This window comes from Nannospalax galili, unplaced genomic scaffold (assembly GCF_000622305.1).
Source record: "Nannospalax galili isolate Female #2095 unplaced genomic scaffold, S.galili_v1.0 scaffold43, whole genome shotgun sequence".
Classification (NCBI taxonomy): Eukaryota; Metazoa; Chordata; class Mammalia; order Rodentia; family Spalacidae; genus Nannospalax; species Nannospalax galili.
In genome coordinates, this window is record NW_008353342.1 from 8,453,924 (window position 1) to 8,481,722 (window position 27,799).

At 36.9% G+C, this 27,799-nt stretch overlaps 1 protein-coding gene and 1 pseudogene across 1 annotated transcript in view; both read left to right on the forward strand.

Moving 5' to 3' along the window:
• The window catches only part of LOC103748019, a 10,401-nt pseudogene extending 9,608 nt beyond the window's left edge, over positions 1 to 793 (forward strand).
• Positions 1 to 23,671, forward strand: part of Ccdc7 (coiled-coil domain containing 7) — a 46,287-nt gene extending 22,616 nt beyond the window's left edge. The window contains exons 8-12 of the mRNA XM_008850581.1: positions 3,191 to 3,266; positions 12,871 to 12,901; positions 13,301 to 13,390; positions 20,306 to 20,371; positions 23,435 to 23,671. Of these exons, the coding sequence (XP_008848803.1) occupies positions 3,191 to 3,266; positions 12,871 to 12,901; positions 13,301 to 13,390; positions 20,306 to 20,371; positions 23,435 to 23,671 (500 nt within the window). The remainder of the gene's footprint in view (positions 1 to 3,190; positions 3,267 to 12,870; positions 12,902 to 13,300; positions 13,391 to 20,305; positions 20,372 to 23,434) is intronic.
• Positions 23,672 to 27,799: the final 4,128 nt, after the last annotated feature.

The window sequence follows — 27,799 nt, forward strand, 5'->3', positions numbered from 1 at the left end:
CTGTCAGCTGAGGCTTTTGCTACTGCCTCCACACTATAAATCTTCTAGTTTCACCCTAATAAAGCGGAGCTGAATCACTGAGTCTAATGGAGCTGTATCACTGAGATCATCCGACTGAGCTGATTTGTGTCTCACTGCGTCTGCGACCAGCCTGTGATTCAGTCTCCCCGGAGAAGCTGTCCCCCATCAGCATTCACTCACGAAGATTCTGCGTTCGCCGTTCCTGCACCTCCCCCGCCCTCGTGGTTCAGTGGCCAACGACCCACAAGCACAGTGAGAATGTTCCGCAGCTAGCCTGAGCCCCCTGCAGATTGGCGCAGCCCACCGGGCAGCTTGCAGTGATCTGCAGAGTCACCAGTGCCCGGCAGCTTGCCTTGGCGCAGAGTCTGCACTCACCAGAGCCGTCACAGACCCGCCCGATCTGTAGTTCCCAGCACCCGGCAGCCACGGAGAGCCAGGGACCTGCCCAGCAGCGCAAAACCTGTGCGCCACGCGAAACAACAAAAGAGAGAAAAGCAGCACAGCCCTTGAGTGCCATTCTCCTGGCTACATCACATGGACCCCTTATAACATCATGGTCCTGATTTCCACCTTCTATGACAAGTGTGTCTTCATCACCCTGTGGCATTTGGGTTAGTGGCTCTGCTATGTCAACAGCTCCATCAGCCCCATCGGCTTTGCTCTCTGCAGCAGAACCTTCAGGAAGACCTTTAAGATGCTGCTTGTCTGCCAGTCAATGAAGAGAAAGGTAGAAGAGAAATTATACTGGCAGGGAAACAGGAAGCTGCCCTGAGTAATTCCCCTCAAAGGAATGTTAACCACATGGTTGGATTGTTTTCAACAAGATAATCTGCTGTTCTGAGTCCCCGAGGACCCGTAAAGTCAACCATTTCTATTGATGTCATAATTAAGATCTATGTGTGATGTGCATCTCAATAAATTATTTACAGTTAAAGTTTTGTCTTTACTTTCTCTTTACTGGTAGTTTCTGGTGAGGAATCTGATGATGGCTTTATGGAGAATTACTTTGTAAGTAAGCGTATTAGTGCTTTTCTGTTGCTGTGATAAAGTACCATGACCCAAAGCAACGCAGAGGAGAAAAGGGTCCATTTTAGCTTATAGTTCCAGAGGGGTAAGGTCCATCATGACAAGGAAGGCATGCCAGAGGAACGTGCGGCTGGCCTAGCAGTCAGGGAGCAGAGATGGAGAACACAGGAAGTGAGGCCAGGTTATAAAACCCCAAAGCCTGTCCCCAACGACAAACTTCTTCCAGAAAAGCTCTACCGTTTAATGGTTCTACAACTTTCCTTATACCACCACCAACAGGGGACCAAGTGTTCAGATATATGAGCCTGTAGGGGTTATTTCTCATTCAAACCACCATGAGAAGAAATCTCTGTATTCTTAATTGCTTTCAATTTTCTTTTTAATTTTTTAGAGAGTCTCATGTATGCTAGGTTGGCCTCAAACAGAAACTTGGTGCTGTTTGTAGCACTGGTAAAGATTGTAAAAGTCCTTGTGTACAGTCTGTGGGCATCTGCAGTGAGAGCTCCTAAGGTCTTTGGTAGCAAAGACTGGTAGGATTCTCCAGTGGTTGTTTTCCTTACCCAGAGAAGCTGTAGCAGTGAGATACAACTTGGTGACCAGCCTAGCCTGCAGTATGCTTGTGATGATGATGGCACTGTTGAAGCATGGTACTTGTGGAATGCCTGTGCCTTTGGCTTCTGTACTACAGGTGTGCATGGACTAGCAGTGACTGTAAGGTCCAGACACTGGTGTATTCTGAGCTCCATGAAGGACAGCAGGGTGGGTATGCCTACTGCATCTATAGCTCTGGCATTGCAGGGCAGGTGCTTTCAGGGCAGCCCTGAAGCCAGGTTCTTGGGTGTAGGCATATGTGGGGCAGGAGTGGCTCCAGAGCTCAGGGTCTAAACTGTCTTGCTCTGGTCAAAGGTTTGATGTTTAAAGCATGGGTAGCCAGAGTTGCAGCAGAGTTTGGGTTGCAGTGCCTCACGCACACACTGCAGTGTCATGGGGAGTTCTTACATGCAATGATAGCTTTTCTGTTTTCTGTGTGCATGATGTCTTCTTGAATGTATTATAAGAAAAGAAGCTGATGTCATTTTTAATTTTTCTTTCAATATATAAGGCAATTTTTCCCCTTTGACTTCTTCAGGTTTTTCTTTTTGTTTTTGATTTTTCTGAAGTTTGAATATTATATGTATAGTCGCATGTTTTGATTTTGATTTTGTTTTATGTGTTTTTGGGTTTGGACCAGCTAGACAGCTCATCAGGTAAAGACACTTGTTGAGCAATCTTGGTGACTGCGTTCTATCTCCAGAACATAGAACGCTGTCACGTACATACACACATGCACACACACACACACACACACACATATATACACACATGCACACACACATGTGCACACACACAAATGCACATCGTGCACACATGCACAATAATAATAATAATGAAAACCCTTTAAAAGATACATGATTGGGTTTCTGTCATTCATTTTAGTTAATTCTTCATTATTAAGTGTTCACAGTTTTCCTTTATCCTCCCTTTATCTTGTTGTCCCTTTACATACATATTTTATCTTTTATAACTGTCTCATACTTCTTAGATACTTATTTGATTCTTTTCACCTTTTTCTTTTTTAAAAATTTGGGGTTTGTGCTGACAGGTCTGTGCTCACTGATTCTATTCCCTGTATCACTCATGTGCCCATGGAAGGCATTCCTACCTAGTACAATGTTTTGGAGCTTTGGCATTTTTTTTTAATACTTTTCTATAATTTCTCTTACAGTATCCATCCACTCTGGTATGTTATCCAGTTTTTCCTTCGATAACACAAACTGTAAATCAGTTGTTGTAAACTTTTGTCTGATAATTTAAAAATCTCTTCTGTATCTAAGTCTCATGCTCAGAATCACTTATCTCTTCAGACCATGGTTTTGCCCCTGGATATATCTTGTATTTTAACTATTTCTTGTTGAAAGTCAGATATAATGTGCAGTATAAAAGATATTCAGGTAAGTGTGGTAATAAGTATTTTTTGTTCATACTAATGTTCACCTTCCTATCTCCTCTTTGGACACATTTAGTTCTTTCATTACAGCATTGAGTTGTATGATCACATAACTTGAGCCATTCTAATTCCTTTCGATTATTTTTTTTATAATAGAATCTACCACTTCAGTGACCTATCAGTGGAATATGCTGATGAAAATGTTTGAAAACCAGGCAACTATGTTGGAGAAGTAAGCTTTTAATGTAACTCTCTATTATAAAATGGAGTGCATATATAGCATAGAAATATTGGAAACAGATATAAGAAAATAAGGCCTCCATCAAAAGTTCAGCTTACATGTCATTATTACATATTATATTTGACTATGTGTACAGTTATAATTATGCACATGTAAATTTTTAAAATTTATAATTCCAAACACATAGACTTTAAAGTAGAATAAAGCTATATGCTTTCGAAAAAACAGTATGCTGATTCCCCCAAAATTAAAAGTATAAGTTCAGGGGCCAGAGCGATGGCTCAGTGGTTAAGAGCACTGTCTGCTCTTGCAGAGGACCCAGGTTCGATTCCCAGAACACAAATGGTGGCTAACAACTGTCCTAACTCCAGTTTCAGGGAATTTGATGCCCTCTTCTGACCTTTGTGGGCATTGCACGACACAGGTGCACTTAACACAATGCAGGCTATATGCTCATGCACATAAATTAAAAATAATAAATAAAATATTAAAAATGTATAAGTGCAATGTGATCTAGCATTTCCATTTTGGGGAATATATTAAAAATTTGGCAGCAGGGCCTTGATGAAATGTGTGTGCAGGTCTTCATTGCAGCGTTGTAATAGCCTAATGGAAGCAACACTGATTCCCAAAAATGAATGGCTAGAAGAGCAAAATGCCATGATGGATTATTTATTTAAAAATGATATGAACATGTATGATAATATGGATAAACCTAGGGGACACTATGGTAAATCACATAAGCCCATCACAAAAAGACAAACACTGCATGATGTTAATTCCATGAAACACCTGGCATGGTCACCTTCATTGAGACAGAATGTAGGCTGGTGATTGTCAGGCGAGTGGAAGGAGATTACTGTTTAATGTACACAAAGCTTCAGGCATACATGATAGAAAGAGTTGTAGACTTTGGTTGGAAAAACTGTGAACGTACTTAAATCTATTGACTTGGATATTTAAAATGGTTTATGTGGCAAATTTTATATACTTTTTCCCATAGTTTTAAAAAGTTGCAATGACACTAAGATAAAGTTTCTGTATATTCTTCTTACTTACAGCTTAATAATTCCTTTTAAAATAAGTGTTATCTGTTTTTAATTAATTGAAAATATAAAATGTGATACTTCAATGTAGATAAACATTGTAGACTGGCAAAATAAAGCTATGTAACACTTTCGCCATCCTCACATTCATTTTTTGTGATGAAAGCATGTGAAATCTATTCTCAACAGTTTTCAGTCTACATTAAGTTACCTATTGACTATAGTCATCATATAGTAAATATATCTCTAGAATGTCTACCCCTAACTGAAACTTTAGACCCATTTTCTATACCCATTTTCCCCATCTCCATCTCTAGTAACTACCTGTTATCTATTTTAATCTATTTATTTCTATGAATTTGACACTTTTAGATTCTACATGTAAGTAAAGTCATGTAATTTGACTTTCTGTGCCGGAGTTATTTCCTAGGCTCTTTGCCGGTGCCAGCCTGCCAAGACGGACAGTACCTGAAAGGGGGAGTGAGGATTGAAAGAAAAAATAAGAGACAGAAAAGATACTTAGGAGGGCTGTCAGTAGATACTGCAGCCCTGGTTTATTTCAGCTCCACCTTTTTATACAGAAGAACTCAATTAGTTTCAACAGCTGTTTTTCCCACCTGTATCTGAGGGTCAAGGAGCGGTCAGATCAAAGCTTCTTTGATCTTTTTGTTTACCACTGTTGCCTGCAGGTCAGGTATTGTGAGGCTCTCCATATAAAAACACATTCCTCCTGGTGTTCTGTTGATTTCGTCCTAATCAGCATCTTCATGATGCCCTGCCACAGCTCAATGTACATAATAGACTAGCAGCTCCCAACAGTTCTTGGCCCGAATAATGGTGTCAAATATGGGTTCCAGTTTGGGAAGTGGGTCTTAAATTCAATCAGAAACATTCATTCCACTATTGCACCAGTGGGCATATCTTGCCTGTCAGGTCATTATTACAACTTGTGAAGTTCACAGATGCGTAAAATTGATGATCACTTTTCTCCTCCAATAGCATGCATAGAACCTTTTAGCAACACGTAAGTTAGCCAGTAGGGATGGCACTTTGGGGTCAGTGCCAGCTTGCTTTCTCCATGTTCTATGATTCAAGGGTGTGTTATCTTCAGCAATAGGGTCTCACCATCAAGTTCAGGAGAGTAACCAAGAGCAATGTCAATATTTAGTAATGTTTGTGAGCCTATGAGACTCCTGTGGCCAACCACTCCAAAAGAGAGTTCAGTTCTGGCACTGGACTTTGATTTTTTAGCATATGTTGCCTAGTCTCATATGAAAGGGTTAAGTCCATCCAAACACTTTTTACATACATATATGCATATATTTGAGGAAGCCTGTATAATAATGTTTCATTATGACCTTTCAAAAGGCCTTGAGTGCTGTACCTTGCTGTATGCCTTCCTTACACTGCCTTCCTTCTGCCATCCCATTTGACCATTTCTGTTCCATTATTCCTCTTTCCCTGATTATATCACTGCATTCTATCTCCCTTCTCTTGAAAGCTCCCTGCCATGCCTCAGTCCTTATTTTCTCACCTCTATAGGATCTCCAAATGAAATACATGGATCTAAGGTTCAAAGGTAGCATCCACATATGAGAGAAAAAGTGCAATGTTTATCTTCCTAGGTCGGGGTTACCTCACTCAGAATGAATGATCAGCTCCATCCATTTACCTGCACACTCTATAATTTCATTTTTCTTAACCATTGAATAATAGTCCACTGTGTAAAAGTACATTTTCATTATCCATTCATTAGTTGATGGACAGTAGGTTGTTTCCATTTCCTGGCTATTGCGAATAGGGGAGTAGTGAACATGGATGAGCAGGTATCTCTGCAGTAGGTTATTAGAGTCCGTTGGGTATAACAATAGCTGGGTCATGTGGCAGATCTATATTTTTGAAGGACTTCCACATTTATTTCCACAGAGACTGCACCACTCACCCATCAACAATGTTTGCACTCCCACCAACAAATACGTGTTCCCCTTTCCCCACGTCCAGGCCCACATTTATTGTCACTTTCTATTTTAGCCATTCTGACAGGGGTAAGGCCGTCTCAAAGTAGTTTTGACTTGCATTTTTCTGATCACTAAAGATGTTGAACATTAGAATAAATATTTCTCAGTCATTTGCATTTCATCTTTTAAGAACTCTCTGTTTAGTTTTTTGTCCTGATTTTTATTTTATGTGTATGAGTGTATCGCTTGCATGTATGTGAGTGCACCCATGTCGTGCAGTGCTGCAGAGGTCAGAAGAGGGTGTCAGATTCCTCTGGACCTAGAGTTAAGGACAGTTCATAGCCACCATGTGGGTGCTAGGAATCGAACCTGGGTCCTCTGCAAGAGCGGTCAGTGCTATTAACCACTGAGCCACCTCTCCAGCACTCTTGCCCCAATTTTTAATTGATTGCCTGCTTCCTTGATGTTTAGTTTGTTAAATTCTTTGTATATTATAGATATTAGCCTTCTATCAGATGTATATCTGGTAGATTTCGTTTTCTATTCTGTAAGCTGCCTTTCAACTCAGTTAATGGGTGTTTTAGTGAAAAATGGATTTTTTTAGTTGCATGCGGTCCCATTTCTAAATTGTTGGTCCTAATACCTTTCACACTTTCAAGTTTTGCCATCACTATTTGTTGAAGATTCTCTCTTTCTCCAATGTATATTTTGTCCTTGCTGTCAAACATCAGGTGATGTCTCTTTCTTTTAGTTAATTTTGCTAAGTGTTTTTTATCTTGTCAATCTTTTCAAAGAATCCACTATTCATTTTATTGATTCTTCATATTGTTTAGTTGTTTTTATTAATTAATCTCAGCTCTGATTTTGATTCTCTCTTCCAGTCTACTTCTGTAGGTGTATAGACTTATATCTGAATCCTCAGTTCTGTTTCAGTGATGAATATGTCTGTTTTTATGCCAATAACACTGTTTTTATTACTAAAAATTTGTAGTATAATCTGAAATCAGGCGTGGTGACACCTCCAGCAGTTCTCTTATTGTTCTGAATTGCTTTGACTCTCCTGGAGTATTTTATGTTTCTATATGAAATTTAAGATTAGTTTTTTTTTCAATTTTTGTAAAGAATTGCATTGCTATTTTGATGAAGATTGTGTTGACTCTCTATATTGCTTTTGGTATGATGACCCATTTTCACAATATTAATCCTACCAATCCATAAGCATGGAAGGTCTTTCCATCTTCTGGTATCTTTACTGTCTTTCTTCAATGTCTTAAAGGTTTTATTATACAAATACTTCAAGTCCTTGGTTAGATTCATTCCAATATAATTTTTGAGTCTATTGTCTATTTCGAGATTGTTTTCCTTCTCAGTGTGTTTTTTGTTGGTGTAGAGGAAGGATACTGATTTCTATATGTTAATTTTGTGTTTTACTTTACTACATATGTTTATCAGATCTAGGAATTTTCTGGTGCAGTCCTTGGGGTCTTTCGTGTATAGAATCATATCATCTGCAAATAAGGACACTGTGACTTCTTTCCCATTTGTAGCTCCTTTATCTCTCTTGTCTTATTGCTCTAGCTAAAGATTCAAACACTATATTGAACAGGAATTTAGAGAGTGGACATCTTTATCTCGTTCCTTATTTTAGTGGAATTTCCTTTTTGAGTTTTTCTCCCTTTAGTAGGATGTTGGCTGTGGGCTTGCTGTATATTGGTTGTATTGGGTTGAAATATGTCCTCTGCATCCCTAGATTCTCTGTGACTTTTATCATGAAAGGGTGTTGTATTTTACTAAAGACCTTTTGTTCTTTTAATAAAATCTAATGAGATTTTCACGTGGTTTCTGTGGTTGAATCTGTTTATATGGTGGATTACATTTATTGATTTACATATGTTGAACCATCCCTAAGTCTCTAGGATGAAGCAACTTGATCACATTGAGAAATTCTTTTGGTGTTTTTGTGAATTGGTTTGGAAGTATTATATTGATAATTTCCCCATCTGTGTTCATCAGAGAATGGCCTATAAGATTTTTTGAAGTCTGATTTTGGTTTCAGAGTAATTCTTGCTTTGTAAAAAGAATTTGGAAATGTTCCTTTGTTTTATATTTTATAGACTAATTTGAGGAGCTTGGTATTAGTCATTCCTTGAAGGTTTGTTAGAATTCTGTGCTGTATTCATCTGGCCCTGGACTTTTTTTGATTGGGAGGTTTTCCATTACTGTTACTATCTTATTGGCTATTATGGGTCTATTTAAAATTTCACTCAATGTTAATTTACCTTTGGTAGTTCAAATATATCTATGAATTCATAATTTCATTTACGTTACCCAGTTTTCTTGAACATAGATTTTTAAGTACATTCTTAGTATTTTCTGAGTGTCTGTTGTAATACCTGCCTTTTCATCCTGGATCTTCTCTTTTTTGTTAATTTTGCTAAAATGGATATTGATAATCTTTTCAAATACCCAACTTTTACTTTGAGTGATTACTTGTATTATTATAATTTGTTTCTATTCGTTAATTTCAGCCCTGGTTTTCATTATCTCATTGTTCATTCTTTTTGGGTGTTCTTTGCTCTTATTTTTTCAAGGCCTTCAAGTGTATCATTAAGTTTTTAATTTTAGATGTCACTGATTTTCTGATATAGGCACCTAGTACTGTAAGTTTTCCTCTTAGGGTTCCCTTCATTGTATCATACAGATTTTGGTATGTTGTGTTTTCACTTTTAGTCAATTCTTGGAATTTTTAATTTCCGTCTTTATTTTTCCCCAATCCAGATTTTATTCAGTACTTTATTCTTTAGACTCCATTAGTTGGTGTACTTTCCCTAGTTTCTGATGCCGTTTGCATCCAGCTTTCTTCCTTTGTGCCCAGATAAAATGCAGGGTGTTATTTCAATTTTCCTAAATTTGTTGAAACTTGCTTCATTTCCCAATATGTGCGGTTGAGTTTGGAGAAAATTCCAGGGGTTGCTGAGAAGAAAGTACATGGTTTAGTGTTTGGATTGAATGTTCTGTAGTTGTCTGATAGATTCATTAGATATATGATTCCATTTTTACTCTCGAGTTTCTCTGTTTAGAGTTTTTTCTGGGTGGCATATCTACTGATGAGAGGTTATTTATTTTACCCCAGTATCATGGTGTTTGGGGTTTTCTGTGGCTTATGTTCAACATTTTTTCTTTTATAAAATTGGGTGCCTCTGTGTTTGGTGCCTATACAATCAAAACTGTGATACCCTCTTGGTGGATTTTTATTTTTTTAAATATTTATTATAATTTTTAATTTTGTGTGTGCATGTGTGTCTGTGTTTGTATGTGTGCATGCATGTTCTGGTACCATGGAGGCCAGAAAAGGGCATCACATTCCCTGGAGCTAGAGTTTCAGGCAGTTATGAGCTGCCTGACATGGGTGTTGAGCTTTGAACAAAGATTCCCTGCAAGAGCAGTATGTACTCCTAACTGCTGAGCCTTCTCTGTAGCTCAGATTATTCCTTTCAGGTGCATGAAGTGTCTCTCCTTATCTCACTAGTTTTGGATTGAAGTCTGTGTATTCAGATATTTGAATAGCCATGAATGTTTGTTTCTTAGTTCCTTTTGCTTAGAATACCATTTTCCATCCTTTTACCCAAAGGCAGTATCTATCATTGATAGTGAGGTGTATTTCTTGGTGACAGCAAAAATGTGGATCCCATTTTTTAATTCAATATGTTTGTGTCTCTTTATTGGGGAATTGAGACCATTAATATTGAGAGTTATTTTTGAACAATGTGTATTAACTACTGGCTTTTCATGATGATATTTTCTTAAACCTCTTTGGTTAACTGTTCTTGAACTGCATTTTTCAGTCCCTGTGCTCTTACAGGCTTGTTTAACCTTCTCTTCAGACTGAAGTATTCCTTCTTGTATCCTCTGTAGAGCTGGCTTAGTGGTCGTAAATTCCTTAAATCTCTTTGTCATGGAAAGTTTTTCTTTTTGCTTCTATTACTACTGATAGTTTTGCTGGGTATAATGCCCTGCACTGTGTTCTATGGCCTTCAAGAACTTGTAGAGTCTTACAGGCTTCTGAGACCTTTCTCATACACTAGAGCCAGACAAACTCAGACAAAAACCCAGCATAGAACTGTGGAAATGAGCAGCAGAACCCAATCTTAGCTGAAAACTATTGGCAGCTGATTACTTCTGGGTGAGGAAGAGCTGATCTTCTTAAAGGGAGGGACTCTAGATAGGTTGACTAGACCTCAGTGAATGAGTTTGCACTGAGGGATGTTTGGGGACACTAACTTAACTCAATCGGCTTTAACATCAATGACAGAATGCATAAAATCCAGTGGGGGGTACTATGGGAGAGTGTCCATAGGGAAGAAAATATAAAAATTATTAAGGTGTTCTGTATGAAATACACATAAAATCAATTTTAGAAATACTAATCACAAAAAAAGAGCCTGTAGAGCATTAATTCAGGACTTCCTGGTTTTCACAGTCTCCATTTCAAAGTCAGGTGATATTCTGATGGACCTGCCTTTGTGATTTGGTCTTTCCCTCTTTCAGTTTTTACTATCTTTTCTTTGTCCTATAAATTTAGTGTTCTAATTATTATGTGACATGTGGACTTTCTTTTCTGATCCTATCTATTTGGTGTTCTGTATGCCTCTTGCACCTTGATAGGCATTTCTTTCCTTAGATTTGGGAAATTTTCTTCTATGATTTTTATTGAAAATATTTTCTGTGCCTTTGACCTTCCATCTCCTCCTCTATACCTATGATTCATAGGTATGGTCTTTTATCTGTCTCAGAGTTCCTACATGTTCAGTTCTTGAGATTTTTTTGCATTTAACATTTTTTGACTGAGTGATCAGTTCTTCATCTTGTTTTCAAGCCTTGATAGTCTCTCTCTCATTTGATCTATAAAGTTGGTCAGGATTTTCACTGAGTTTTTTTTTTTTTTAATCAGTGACTTGAGTTTTTCATTTCAATTTCACTGAGTTTTTTTTTTTTTAATCAGTGACTTGAGTTTTTCATTTCAACTTTTATTTCAGTATGGGTTTTCTTCAGAAAGTTTATCTCATTTCATTCAACTTTTTCTTTGTGTTTTTGCAGTCTTTATTTCAGAATTTATATATATATATTTCTTTATTAGTTCCTTGAATATTTATAATCACTATTTTGAAATCATTGTCTTTATATGTTGACCCTCATATGTTGCGTGTAGAAATTTAAATGATGCATTTACTTTAAAACAGCCTGTAATTTCCTTATGTTAAATGCACAGTTAAAATATGCAAGAAATTATATTTCCAGATTTATGAGAGAAATGAAAGCCTATATCCATACAAAACCATATGTGAATTTTCACATAAATAATGTAAAAGATAAAAGTAGATAGAAATAACTAAGAATTATGGATCAAAAAATAAAATGTATTAGATCTATATACTGAAACTGTATTTGGTTAGTAAGAAGGAATAAATTACTGATAGATGCTACAACAGAGATCAGCCTAGAAAACATTGTGCTAAGTGTAAGAAGCTGATCTCAAGGGTCACATTTTATATGCTTCCACTTACATTAAATATCCCAAACATGCATATTTATAGAAATGCAGATTACTGGTTTATAGTACTGGATAGTGCAAGGAAGAATGGGGAATGACTACTCTGGGTATGAGTTTCTTTGTGGTAACTAATATATCCTAAAATTAGATTGTGATGATGATTGTTTAATCTAGTGACAATACTAAAAGTCTTTAAAATATGCACTTTAAAAATAACACATTTTATATCATAATTATACCTTCATAAAGCTATTATAAATGTTTTAATAAACAAAGAATTTGTTTAAAAAACTATAAACCATCATAATATGGGAACTAGTGTTAACAAGCTGTGGGCCATGGGTCTATCTGTCATTCAGATTCTTTGTATTGGAACACAGCAATATTATTTTTTTTTGAGAGAGAGAGAGAGAGAGAGAGACAGAGTCTTGTTCTGTAGCCCAGACTGACTTCAAGTTCTTAACAGTCCTTCTGCTTCAGCCTCCTGAGTGCTGCTGGAATTACAAACATGAGCTGTGACATCTGGCCTTTTATTCATTAACTGTCTACCTGCCCCTGGTTTTGCAGACTTCTATGGCAGTAACAGGTTATCTGGCACCCAGAATAAATAATGTTTCCTATGTGACCTATGTGACCCTCTTACAAAGAGTGGTTGTCAACTCTTGTTATTAGATAGTAAATAATATTCAAAAGCAATGAAAAGTATCTTAGATTATTGGCAGATAGATCCCAGGTATTAAGTGAAAAACATCAGTTTGGATTTGGAGAATATATAGATAATTTCTGTGAAGGACAAAACAAAACAGACATCCATAATCGAATAGATAAGTGTAGTGTTATGTAAATGCCTGGGATGTATTCTGAAAAAACAGCAATCTAATTACATGTCTTGGGCGGGCCCTGGCTTTTTGGCATGCTAGTCAAATTATATTCTAACTTGAATTTGTAATATGTTAAAGTCTTTACAAAGTAAATGTATAAATGTGTTAAGTAGATAAAATTATGCAGTACATTATGGATTTTTTTGGTCTGTTTTTCAGAGCTTTAAATGATCAAGATTTAACAGAGGCTGTAAGTGTAAAATCCTTACTTTTAAATTGTGCGTTGTCTTTGAATTCTTGAGATACTCCAGAAATTGCCATTTTATACCATTCAAAAGATATGAATGCTCACTCAATTTATTCCTATCTCTAAGAATGTATGAACTGGAAAGCTATGTATTTTCTTTTAACTTTCTAGCTCTCATCACTCACAAATACTTCTGAAATACTAGACTAGTATTCTATGCATCTAGTTCTGCTCATTGGCCTCCATCAATCCCAATGATAGCTTTACTCTACAGATTAATACCTGTGGCTCATTATTTCCTGATTTAATGAAACCCTTTTCACGTTAATAGCAAAGTATTCAAATAAACTTATTGAAATGCTTGATTTTCATCAATTCTTAAATTATTACATTTACTTTTAGAAATATAAACAGATGAAAACTGATTTTGACTTGTTATATATGGAGAAATCCCAGCTGGAAAATGAAATACAATTGTTGAAAGATGCAGAGGTTGGTAAATTCTAGTGCCATGCAGTACCCAACAAGGCTTAGTACCCTGGCTAGGAATCAAAGTGATATGTAGATGGTTTCCGTGCTTCCAGTAGTCATAATATATAGTAGCTGTGCCTTCAAAACCTAAATTCATGTTCTAAATTTCCTTTTTAGCTTCCAAACTCAAGGATGCCATGAAAACAGACATATAAGTCAAACATTCTCAAAGGCATGTGTATGTCAAACACTTAACTTCATGAAATAATCAGTGATATTTCTTTGTTAATAGAAGAGAAAGCAGAAATTATTTGTGGTCATTTTGCCTTTCATTGTTTTAGTACTTATTAATCTGTAATACACATGAATTTTTATAGGAAGCATCCATTTTCATTAAAATTCATTACTACATTCTGATATTTCTGCATTTTGTTAATGTTGTTGTTTTGAGACAGGGTCTCATGTAGCTGGGCTGGCCATGTAGTCATTATGTAGCTGAGAATAACCTTTAACCCTCAAGCATCCTGCCTCTACCCCTCAAGTCCTGGAATTGCAGGTGTATACCACTGTGTCCAGCTTTTTATTTCCCTTATTTATGAGGAAATATTTCACTTTATGCATAAGTTTGTATACATTGGACTTTTTAAAAAACAGAAAATAACCACCTACTGCCTTCACTGGTCTTTATAATTTTATTATTTGATTGTTAAAATTTTTCTCTATATTCATATCTACAATAATAATCTTTTCTTTCATAATTTTCAAGAATATTTTGCCTTGGCATGATGATGTTCACCTGGGATCCTACTACTTGGGAAGCTGCGGCAAGAAGATCATGAATTCAAGTCCAGCCTAGGATACATGTTTAGACACTGCCCCATAAATGCTTTGAGCCCTGTATTTATTTCTGTTATAATAATTGTTTTAGATGCAGATTTGTTCCAGAAATTGAGTATAATTTGGATTTCACCTGTTCTTTCTCTCATTTCATTGAATAAACACTAGTGAACACAGCTTCTGCTACCTACATGATTTTCAGCACACCGAGCACCACATCAGCCACATCTGCTGTTTTGTCTTTCTGTTCAGCTTCAGATAAACCTCCTGTCACTGCAGGTGCAGGATTCCCTGTGCTTGTCTCCACAAATGGGACTTCAGGTCTCTTTCAAAAGAAAGGACTGTGTCTTGTCATGATGTTTTCATGTTCTGAGTCATTCAACTTAGTTTTTAAAAGTATCACTGATGGAACTTTTGTATGATGTCATTCTAACCCATCTCCCATGTCCTGCTGGCTCTATTGCATGCGTTGCACAGGGAGCTATCCTTCGGAGCCATAGGCCACACTAGAGCAGCACCGACAAAATGTCAGAGGAGTTTAATTACTTCAGTGTGTATTAGTTTATATATAATTGATATTAAAAATTATGAATTTGCAGGCTAGAGATGGCTCAGTGAGTAACAAGCTTGCTTCACAAGTATGAAGAGCTCAGCTTGAATCTATAGCATCCACATAAAAACTGGACACAGTGGTACATCTACTCTCCCATCAGTACTGGGGGTTGGAGATGATTAGATTGCAGGAGCCCTCTGGCAAGCCCATCTAGCTGAAATGGTGAGCTTCACATTCAGTGAGAGACCCTGTCCCCAAAAACAAGATATAGAGAAATAAAGGAAGACACTGCCTGATAGTAACCTCTGACCTACACACAGACACACACACAGACACACAGACACACACACACACGCACACACACGCATGGGCACGTATATACCCATACATGCTCTTTTTTTAAAAAAAATACAGAGTCAAGCAATCTAGCTGTATCATCAATGTTGCCTTATTTTTGGTCAGATAATATTCCTTGAAACATAGCATGGTGACTGGAGTAAAGGGGGGATCTTAGCAGTGTATATTACCACACATCTCCTATAGCTTATGGTAGCCTTAATCACTTTTTTTCTGGCTTAATTCAAATTACACAGAAAGGAAAAGCTGTAATCAAACAGTGGACAAAGAAAACTGGGAAACCAGAGAAGAAAAAAGATAAGGATTCAGAAAGGTAAGACGGAAAGAGACGTGGTATTTGTCTTCCTTGCTGCTTCATATTTTTAAAATTACAAATAATCTAGGTCTTAAAAACATTCAAAAAGACAAAAAAAAAAACCCCACATCTCATCAATAGGTGTTTAGAACATGAAATTAACAAATACTTAGTTTTATAAGCCGGCCAGGATATTGCTGTGAAAAAAATCAAAAAGGAAAAAATAAAGACTTTTACTGGGTTAGAGGTGGAGAGTGAACCAGACAATGTACAGGATTATGCAAGCAGAATTAAATCTTTAATAATTGTGGGAGGAAAAGACTTTATGTTGGTTCCTTGTCACTAGCTAATGCTTTGCACTTTGCTAACTCCCCAACTCAGTTCCCCAGAATTTGTTCTCCACTACTGGGTTTTTTTAAATCACTTAAAAAAATATTTTTAGAAAAATTTTTAGAAGAAGTATTTCATTACAGCTTTAACATACTCAATAACAGTTTCCAGAGCAAAGATACATCCCTTTCAAAAGTGGTTATAAAATTTTTAGGTTTGCTGTTGAATTAATACAGTTACACAATATTGAACTCAGTATAAGCCCTCTAAGCTGTTATTTTTATAAAGACAATTATGCATGATTGTAAAGTGGTTTTAATAAGTGAATATTCTATTAATATTTTAAATTAATTGTTGTATTTTGAATTTACTTGATATAATTCTAGTATAAAATAAAGCCTTAAAAAGATCTTGTTAATTCAGTCTTTATAGAATAGTGCTGGTCTGAAAAGAAATTCATTAGACAAGTAATTCGACTTTTAAATTAAAGAAGAAAAGTGATCAGAAAAAAGATCAGCGTGTTTTCAAGACTCCAGTCACTTCACATTTTAGTCCCGCCTTTGAGAAGTTGGCTTGAGAAATAGTATTCATTTATTGTTTAATCTACATGGATTTAATGACTTCTAAAAAAATGCCCAAGGGACTGAGAATTGAGCTCAGAAGGCAAAAGCACTCGTACTGCAATCTGACAACCTGAGTTCCATCTCAGATCCCACATAAAAACCACATACAGTTGCTCATATCTGTACTCCCCACACTCCCGAGGGGAGATGGGAGGTAGACACCAGTGCTGTATGGAGTGCAGTGGCAGAAACTAGGGGGATCTGCCTCAGAGACAAGATCGAAGTAGAGAACTGACTCCGGAAAAGTTGTCCTCTGCCCTCAACACATGTGCTATGACATGAGAGCGCTCTCTCTCTCTCTCTCTCTCTCTCTCTCTCTCTCTCTCTCTCCTCTCCCCCAACTAAATATGCAGTAAGTATGAATTATTTTAAGACTTTAAGTGGTTTAAAGTCCTTAGGGAAGCACAGCAGTGATGCATTCTCAGATCTTGTGATATAGTTTCAAATATTTTTAATTACAGAAAGTTACCTCCAAACAGAGAACTTAAAATGCAAGAATTTCTTCAACTCAGAGTAAGATATATCCTCCATGAGTCTCTATAGTTTATAATTATTAATATGTACTATGTGTGTTTTTGTGATATTTCTCTAAGTACTCTCTATACGTACTTTAAGTTTGTCGACCTACCCTTCTTGTATGCTTGAATCTTTTATGCCCTCTCCCTAGCACCCTTCCTAGGCTCTAAATTTCCCTCTGGATTCTTTCTGTGCCCCTCCCCCTTGCTTTTCTCCATCTGTGCCAGCCACTGTCTGTTCTGCACTTCTGCAAAGGTGACATCTTGGCTTCCTTGATGTGGGTGGAAGAACATGTGATGTTCCTCTGTGGGTCTGTCACTCAACAGTTTGCTCTCCAGTTGTGTCCATTTTGCTGCAAATATCAGGATTTCATTCTTTTATGGAGGAATAGCATTCGGTTGTATAAATACACACTATTTTCTTTATCCATTCATCCCCTGAAAGGCATCTGTGTTGATTCTGTATTTTAACGATTGTTGATAGTGCTACAGTATACATGGAGGTACAAGTATCTTTTTGGCATAAAAATACTTAAACCTTTTTGGAATATAGCAAATCATTCAGTTGCCGGAGTTAGAGGCACATACTGCCACTCCTGGCTTTTTATGTGGATGCTAGACATCTGAACATGGGTCATCATGCTTACAGAGCAGGTAATTTACTGAGATATCTCCCCATCCCATCCAAAAAAAAATGTTTCTTTTTAAAAATGAGGTCTCAGCCGGGCGTGGTGGTACAAGCCTTTAATCCCAGCACTCAGGAGGCAGAGGCAGGTAGATCTCTGTGAGTTCAAGGCCAGCCTGGTCTACATAGTGAGTTTCAGGACAGCTGGGGCTACAGGGAGACCCTGTCCCAAAAAAAAAAAAAAAAAAAAAAAAAGAGGTCTCACTGTGTTTCCCACACTGGTCTAAAATTTATGGGCTTCTCATTTCCCCACCTCAGCATCCCAAAGGTTTGTGCCCCAACACTTGGCTAATCCTTTTTTAAATATACAAAATATGGCTGCAGCTAAAATAAGCTAGTAAATAACTTGATAAACAGAATTCTTTGATGACCCCTTGGTCCTCATGTGTGGCACTTTGTTCTCTAGGATGCATTCGCTGAGTGGTGGAGTACCATTGAGCTGCTTCTAGCCAGTAGAATATGGCAGTAATTCTATGTCACTCTCCTTACTAGATTACATCATACATCGAGGTTTACAGTATATCACACTCATGATCAAGTTACATTATCTAATATCTGTCTTAGCAGACAAGAGATTTTTGACTAGCTTCAAAGCAGCAACATACTGCTATGGGCTTGCCTGTGGATAAGGCCATCTACCTGCAAATGGTAGACTGCTTTTAGAAGTTAAGTGCCTTAGTCCTACAACTACAACTCCCTGATGTCTGTCATATGTACTTGAGCTTGGCAGGACACCCATGTTTACAGATTTGGATAGGTGCCTAGCCTACACTTTGATTTCAGCCTGGTGAGATCACAAACCGGATACAGAAGTCAGGCTCAGACCCCACCCCCTGTAATTGAGATATTTTGTTTTAAGCAGCTATGATAACTTGCTATGGCACAAGGGAAAGTTAATACCAAGTCTATGTCTTTCTGAGATGTCTTTACATATGTATCTTGGGAAAATATAAGGAAATACCTTAGGAATACCAGAAGGACTTTTTCCAGTTGGAATTGTGAGTCAAGTTAGTGTCCCCAGACATCCCTCAGTACGAATTATACATTGGTGTCTAGTCAGCCTATCTAGACTAGAAGATCAGCTTTTCCTCACCCAGCAGTAATCAGCTGCTGATAGTTCTTTGGCTAAGATTGGGGCCTGCTGCCCATTTCCCCAGTTTTATGCTGGGTTTTGTCTGCTTGAGTTTGCATGGTTCTTGAACATACTATAGGTTTGTATGACTAAGGTCCCACGGCCTGTAAGATTTTATTTCCATATGGTCGTGCACCTGCTTGCTCCCTGGCGCTTAATATCTTTCCAGCCCCTCTTCCACAGTAGTCCCTGAGCCCTTGGTGGGTGAGGTTTAATATAGGATTCCTTTCTAAAGACCCACACTCTTTATGATTTGGCCATTTGTGTCCTTTTGTGTTCACGGCCCTCTGGTGCATGGGGGAGCTTCATTGATGAGAGTTGAGAGATGCATTAGTATTCCCTTTAACCTTTGTTCCACTATGTTCTGTGAGACTTAGGTATAGAGGTTCTGTTGTAGATATTACTTAGGGTTGGGCAATTCACAGATAATCTCTAACGCTGGTGCCATTTGGCCATTTATTTATAGTTTGTGTTTGATGAGATCTCTGATTTCATTCATGGACATATTGTTATAAGAGTTGCTTTGCTAATTCTGAAATCAGAATTATTTTGGGATCTCTGTTGATTTCTTTTGTCCTAATAGTAAGTCAAATTTTCCTGTTTATTCAAAAGTCATTTAATTCTAAATTGTACCCTGTATATTTTCAGTATTGTAGTGTTCAAACTGGATTCTGCTATGTTCTTTGATGAATGCTACTTTTTGTTATAATTAAAATGATAGCTGTAAGTAGAAATTATATACCTATGTACTGGCTCAAGTTTTAACTCTTTTAGTTTTGCCAGACTGCCTTGAGTCTTCCCTATGAGTATGTGGTTCAGAGGTCAGAGGAGAGTGTGGGTGGCTTTTATACAATATTGTTAGGTCTCCCTATCTTGAGTTTTCTTCTTTTTGTGACTCTCTCCTAGCCTTTACCATGGTTAGGGTTGCCCCAAACTTTGTTCTCTTGTTTGTAGGTTATAAAGATCTTTGTTCCCTGTAAGCTGTTACATGTCTTGTGTGGCTCATATAGGTCTTGCTCACAAGTTGAAAACCAAGAAATATGGGAATCCTATGTAGGACTTCCTTTCTTCCATGGTCACCTGTCCTTGTTTGTACTTCAGAGTTGATACTTTTGGATCATCAAAGTGGTGATTTGGTGGATAGACGTGGCATGGAATGTCCTCTAGGGACTTGATGTGACATATCAGAAGCATAACTGGGGTGTTCGATATGGTCCTCAAACTGTCTTTCATTCACTATAGGTTTCCCAAAATGGTCATGTGTAATTCATTCATTCTCACAAGGCCAGAACTATGATTATTTCATGTCAAAATAGACATTCTTCTTCTAGAAGCATTAAATGTTTCTATTTAAATATTTCAGGTCTCAACAAAAGGAGAAATGAAATGTTTAGTTTGTCTATTTGCAGTTTACAAGCCTCATGGTAATCCTCCTGTGGGCACTCAACAGAAACCTATGGCTTCAGGTGGTGTCCACCATCATAGGCTGGAACTTTGTAGTTAGATTTGTGTCTAAGTCATCAAACTGGATATCTGTGCAACTTGATGAATAATAACTATAAAAATAAACCTTGGAAGTGTCAGAGTCTTGTCTCCTTTTCTTTCCTAGAGAGAAGCAAGTACTCTGAAGATGGAGAAGAAATCCCTTCAGGAACAACTGAGATGGGCTTTACAGGTAAAGAGCCGGTGCGCCTTCAGCATTACTGCAAGAGCATATGGACAAGGAACTTTCTAAATAAGTAATTTGACCTTGTAAATTAAGAGAGTACACACACACACACACACACACACACACACACATATGCACATGCTGTGCTTTCTACTCTCTGAAGATTAGAATATAGTCATTTTATATCTTCTAAGTGCATTAATAAGACTTAATATTTGTTCTTATAAAAATAGTAATCTAGAAAAAAATGGAAACTTGCTTAATAATGCAAAGTCTTCTATTTCAAACTGCTGATTGATAATTTACTTGAAATAAAATACTGCTTGGAGGCAGGAGAGATGGTTTAGTGATGATTAAAAGCACATAGTACTCTTGCAGAGGGCCCGAGTTGGATTTTCAGTACTATTGTCCAGTGGCTCATAACCACCTATAACTAACTCCATCTCCAAGGGATCTGATTCTCTCTTCTGAGCTCCATGGGCACCTGCACTTAAATGTGCATATATTGGCAAATAACACATAATTTTAAAAAACAAAAGAAAATAAAATTCTCCCAGCATTCCAGTTAAAGTCAGTAAAATTAGTATCCCATCTCTTCCAACTCTTCTTCCAATTCTAGCTAACCAACAAAACAGAAAATGAAATAGGATATAAACATTTCCATAAATGGACACACACAAATAGCAATGTTGTATGCTACATAATTTTAGTGTAAAATGCAAGATAATAAAGTATATAATAAAGAAATTTTAAAAGGTGACTGGGAACAAATCAGAAAATAAAGCAATAGACTTTGATCCAAAATATCTATTCAGATATATCATTCTGAAAACAAAAGTTATTCATAATACTAGTTTTAAATAATTTGGTATAACATTTAATAAAATACAGGGAATTTTTTATGGATGGATATAGGTAAAGACTGAAAAAACAAATGACCTGTTTTGAAAGTTCTGTGTTACCAGTATTTCAGTTATCATTTTCCCCAAGTGTTTCTTAGGTGAAAATGAAATCATTTTTTAACATATTAAAACTATTATAAGAGTCAAGGAATAAGAAACAGTTCTGCAAGAGAAGAACAATTAGAGGACTCTTGACCCATCGTGAATGTCTCCTTGAGGGTTCAGTGAGAGAGCACTGGGATTCTGCTTCTGGGGCTGAATGGAGCATCTACGGACATATTCAAATGAATATAGTAATTTAGTATTTCAGAAAATTTTAGTACTTAAAATTTTCATAGAAGAATATGATAGTCACACAAGATAAACATTTAGGGAAAGTAAGCTTCTCTTTCACAAAATGCACTCGTTACTGATTGTTTTAAGGTGTGAGATTAATAAATGGGCATTAATGATAATTGAATAATATATTATTGGCTATCCATAAGAATGCCCAATATGGGCCTCATGCATACCAGGATAGCTGTGAAAGTTGCTCAGCACATTTGTAGTGGATAGTATCACGTCACAGTATCAAAGGTTGGACATCCCGATGGACCAAACCTTTCTAAACAACATACCCAAAGGAATGTATTAATGAATTTGAGTCTACTAAATTTGCAACATTTATGTTGTAAGTTATGGTTAGAAGGGTTTTTGTTTACAAGTTATAAAGACCTAGATTTTCTATAAGCTATTAAGTGCCAAGCATGGCTCAGGCAGGGCTTGCTCTCAAACTGAAAGCCATGAAAATGGAAATCCTACCTAGGTAAGTAAAACATGTGAAGATCAAGAAAGTATCAAGTACTTTATATGAAGATATTTCATAAACCTTCCTAAAATATACAAGAAACAAAAATAGGTGAATCATAATTCAGAAACACACACATCCAATAAATACAAGTATATGTATTCAACCTCACTAATTATTGAAGAATTGTAATTTAACAGAATAAACACTTTTAAAATAATCTTTTATTTATTTTTTATGTGTATGAACATATTGCCTACTTGCATGTAAGTGCATAAGTGTTGTGCAATACCTGCGGAGGTCAGAAGAAGGTGTCAGATCCCCTAGATTGGAGTTACAGATGGTTGTTAGCCATCATGTGTTTGCTGGAAATCACGCCTGGGTCCTCTGCAAGAGCAGTCAATGCTCTTGACCGCTGAGCCATCTCTCTAGCTCCCAGAATAAACACTTTTTACCTACCATTTTTTATAAATTTAAGGAACAGGAAACCCTAATATTTGTGGATATATAACAAAATAAATAATCTTTCATATATTTCTGTTATGTCAGCATGAATTGTTATTTTTCTGAAAGAAATCTTGAGGAAAATGTAGCCATTTATTTTAACAAGTTCACTTTGAAAATTTGACCCTAAAGAAGAAAAGGGACAGAAATTTTAAACTAAGGAGTGTGCATTTTAACAGAAAAAGTTTGAAATTACTGAAATGTTCACTAGTAAGAAATTTGCAAAATAACTATGGTATTTTACTGAATATATTTCTGCTACTTATCCCAGTAAATGTACATTTTGTTGTAAAACACATCCATAACATTTTTCAATGAAAAGAGCATATTATGGGAGTATGTATTGCATGAAATAATATATCTAAAAATCAAAATCAAAATGAGTATATATAAAGATACCAGATCAAAATGCTGAATTATTTTTTCCTATGTAGAAAGTTTTTGTGAATTTTCTTTTCATATATATATAAATTCTTTATAATAAAAATTCTAAAAATAATAATCTAAAGAAATATTTTATTTTAGAAATAATAAATTATTTTCACATTTCCTTCTGCTCTTTGATGCTATGGATAATCTTTATCCATTTTGTAATATATCGTTGAAAACAATAGTCTTGAAAACAACAACTTGGAAAAATGCCTGAATAGTTTTAGCAAAACAAAATTGGAAAACCTTTTTCCCAACTTTAATCCTAAGTGTAAAGCTATTTAATTATCAATTATACCAATAGTTTAACTTAACTTCATCCAACCACTAAATAATATTTATTGAGAGAGAATGTAGATCTAAGTATATGTAAATTCATGAAGGTTGTATCGTTGGTAGGTAAATGTCACAGAAGGCAATACTTGACACATTGCGTTCTTAAAACAGGAAGCCATGAGAAGTAAGAACCAACTTGACCATGTCCTACAGCAAGAGTTAGAGTATTTTAAAAGTGAAGAAAGGCTCAAAACAAAATTGGACAGAAATTCTAATAAAGTAAAAGTGACAGGTGAAAATTTAGGACGTACCCCATTGCATGAGAGTGAGTCAAGGACAACATTACCTTCTCATTCAGGTGGACAAAGGACTTATGAACATGATCAGGTAAGTAAATGGCCAATATAGTAATAAATAAAATTTATCCTTCATATCATTATTTTTTATTTGCATTTATCATTTTTATTTGTTTGGACTTTTGAGCTTTACCTTCTAGATGTGTGGGTTCATTGTCATCTTGAATACCAACTGTCCTAGTTTGCTTTTCTGTTGCTTTGATAAACACCATGACTAAAGCAACTTGGGGAGGAAAGGATTTATTTCATCTTACAACTCCCAGGTCACAGTCCATCATTAAGGGAAGTCATGGTAGGAGCTCAAGGTAAGAATCTGAAGGCAGGAACTACAGCAGACACTATGGAGAAATGCTGCTTACTGGTTTGCCCTCAGGCTCTCATTTAAGCTATCTTTCTAGTACATCCCAGGCCCACCTGCCCAGGAATGGCACTTCCCATAGTGGGCTGGACTCTCCTACATCAATTAGCAGTCCAGAAATGGCCACACAGACATGACTGTAGGCCCATCCAATGGAGGAAATTCCTCAGTTGAGGTTCTCTCTTCCCAGGTCACTCTAGTTTGTGTAAAGTTTATAGCTGAAACTATTATGACATTCTACCCCTTGTCAGCTTGGACACACAAACACATCACCTTAAATCATAAACTTTCTTTTTTTGTTTGTCTGCAAGACCTCATGATAATGTCATAATATATAGTACAACTTTTTTAAGGTTCCATAGTCTTTTTAAAACTCCAAATTCTCTTTAAAAATCTGAAATCTTTTACTATGGGCTCCCATAAAATCCAAAATATGTTACATTATTTCTTACTCCAAGAGGGAGGAACCAGGGCACAATTATAATCAGATCAAAGCAAAACCAAAATCCAGCAGTGTCAACAGCTCAGACTCTAACATGTAAGACTCACTCATGATCTTCCAGGCTCCAAAAGGATTGGGCAGCTCCACTTTGGATCTGCTACCTCAACACACATAGCTTGTCTTATAAGCTCAGGCCATATCTACTCCATATCCACCACTGTCCTTAGTGATCATCCTATAGTCCTGGCATTTATATATGTGGGCATCTCCAACGTAACTGAGGCTGAATTTTCACCAGTGGCCTCTCAGCCTCTTCAGGGACTCTGAGCCTGCTACATGGTGCCAGGCCTTAGCTTTGCTCCATGATGACTTCAATCTTAGGGTTTCCACAGCCATGGAGGATGCACCTTCACCAGTGGCCTGTCCTGGCTTCTCACAGTACCAAGTCTCAGTTGTTGTTCATGATCTCTTTGTGCCTTCAAAATCCATACCATGTGGGAGAGTCTTACACATTGTCAAGTTCATCTTTCAGCATGAAATGCAGCTCTTTGGACCATAACTTCTGTGTGCTATGAGCCTGAGGAAATATTCCCCAGAAGACTTCACTTCAATGATGCTGGGCTGATGATTTTTCAGCCCCAACTAGCCAGCATCTTTTGTCTTTGTAAAGCACAAAAGGTTTCACTTCCACAGATTCTTAATTCAAATGTACTGCACAAACAGCCCCAATAAAGTCTTTGAGGGACTCTCAAGCCTCCCTCTGCAGCTTCACAAGCCAGACCTCCACAAATTACATTTTTTCACCATTCTTATCTTTCAAGCTCCAACACAACAGCCCGTTAATCTCTGCATACTCCATGGCTTTCATGCTTCCACAATCCTCTCCCCAAACCAGTCAGGTCCAAAGCAGCAACACCCCACATTCCTGGTACCAATTTCCCTTCTAGTTTGCTTCTATTGCTATGATATAACACAGAACCAACTTAGGGGAGGAAAAGGATTTATTTGGCTTACAAGTTGCAGTCCATCCTTGAGGGAAGCCAGGATAGGAACTTAAGAAGTACACCTGGAGACCATGATCATGGAGAAATGCTGCTTATTGACTTGTCTTTGGCTCACATTCAGCTACTTTTCTTGCACAGTCCAAGTCCTCTTGCCCAGGAATGTCTCTGCCCATGGTAGGCCGTGTCCTCCAGCATCAATTAAAAGTTCAGAAAATACTCCACAGACGTGCCTATAGGCCAATGTGGTAGAGGAAATTTCTCCATTGTGTTTCCTTCTTCCTAGGTTTGTGTCAAGTTGACAGACAGCTGAACTTCATGATGACATCAACCTATAAATTATTAATTTTGAATGAATATTTAAGAATCTATTTAAGTACCTGAAGAAAATAGGATTTCAAAGGATAAATATATTCTGCTATAAATAAATAAAATTAAATATAAATGCAGAATCACAGGGGAGAAATTCTTCCAAATACTTTATTTTGTTTCTGTTTCACCTTAGATTCAGAAGCTTTTCACTTTTCCCCACAAGCTTTCTTGAACTTTGTTCAGACTTCGTTGGCTCTGATCCTGTCCGAGCCTCATCTTTGCTTACCCCTAGGTCACTGCATGTACTTATGTAAAGATGCACACCAATATGTATCTTCTGATGTGGTTACACTGAATTATGTCTTTAAGTTCATGAAAAATCACTATGTATTCTGTTGCCTTCAGATTTTTCACATTTTGTTTATTCTTTTCTTCCTGTGTTCTAAAATTTCTCTTGTTAGAAAAAGGGCTAAAGAACAAAATGTGCAATTTCAATTAGTTGTCTAAGTTGTTTTATGCTGCCTAATAAATCACCACAGTATTCCATGACCTATATAACATATATCTTTAGCTCACATTTTTGAATGGGGTCCAGGGTGTGCCTCAGCTGGGCCTCCTGACTCTGGGTGTTTCACAAGCATGCACTCACAGTGTCAGCCTGGCTTCCCCAGCATTATGGCCCATTTGGAGTAGGATGCATTTCCAAGTACTTGTGCCAGTCTTGTTAGACCTCAGGCCCTTGGCAGGTTGTGATCTTAAGGATCAATACCTTGCCTAAGAAGAATAAAAGTGAAGATTTACATAATCTATGCTACTGGTTTACTTACAAATAATTTTAAAGGTCATACATCAAAATGCTAACTTTCTTCATGTGATTAGTTTTTTGGGGAATTTTGTTATATTCTTTCCAATTGAAAATTTATATTTTCATTTAAGAAAAACAAATTTTCCATATTTCCTTCTATTCTTTGATATGAATTATTTGATTCATAGTATGTCACTTCTAATAATGTAGACCCTCTATTAGCTTTTATTTTACCTAGAAGAACTAGAACCTAAAAAACAGCAACTTTGGGAAATGCCTTTTATTATAAATTGCTCTCAATAGTGTAATTTTTACAACTTCTATTTTAATTATAAATCTGTTAAACCATTGATTTTACCAAATGGCTTAAGTTACCTTCCCCAACTAGTAAATAAAAGTTGAGAGATGATGCATGTACAGATTCCTGAAGGTTGGACTACTGCAGGCAAATGTCACAGAAGGCAATCCTTGAAACACTTTCTTAACAGAGAGAAGCTTTAAAAAGTAAGCAAGAATGCAGAAGCAGGGGTAGAGAGAGATAAGATAGAAAAAAGGAGACACGCCTGATCTTGGAAACTAATCTCATCAGTCTTGCCACACTCAATGAATTAGAAGAGTCATATCTCTGTGGTGAGACCATGTACAGGAGAATCTGTTACTGCAATGAACACCAGGCAGACATCATGGGCCACCAGTTGAGAGGTTGTATACTCAATGTAGGCTGGTGTAAGATTGTGAAAACACCCGAATTTGGTACTGTACTAAGCAGTTTGGGTTTCAATATTAATATTTTTTGGAAAAGCTACTTAGGGCAGGCCTGAGGAACTTGCATTACCGAGGCTGAAAGTGGTCTGTGTACTTTTCCTTGCTTTTCTTTGTTCACACTTAACTTGACGGGGAACTTGATAGTCTACCTCAGACTAACTTGATAGGTAGGCTAACAGTATGTCTAAGGAGAAGAAAATTAGTTTGGAGAATGGCCAGAAACGTTTGCTGAAGGTGGATAAAGACCAAGCTGGCTAATATTTGTACAAAACAAATTAAATTAGGTGAGATTCAGGCCGGCAGTAGAACCCAGAGTCAACATTTGCACTGTAGGAAAATACCTGTTACTTTTCAGAAGAGTTCACCTATTAATAAAATCATACTTGCACAGCTACAAGCTTCCTTGTGGTATGAGACCTCAACATTCTAGAATGCATTCGCATTTTAAAATTTAAAAAGCACCATCATGTTATTGCACTAGCATTATAAACTATAGG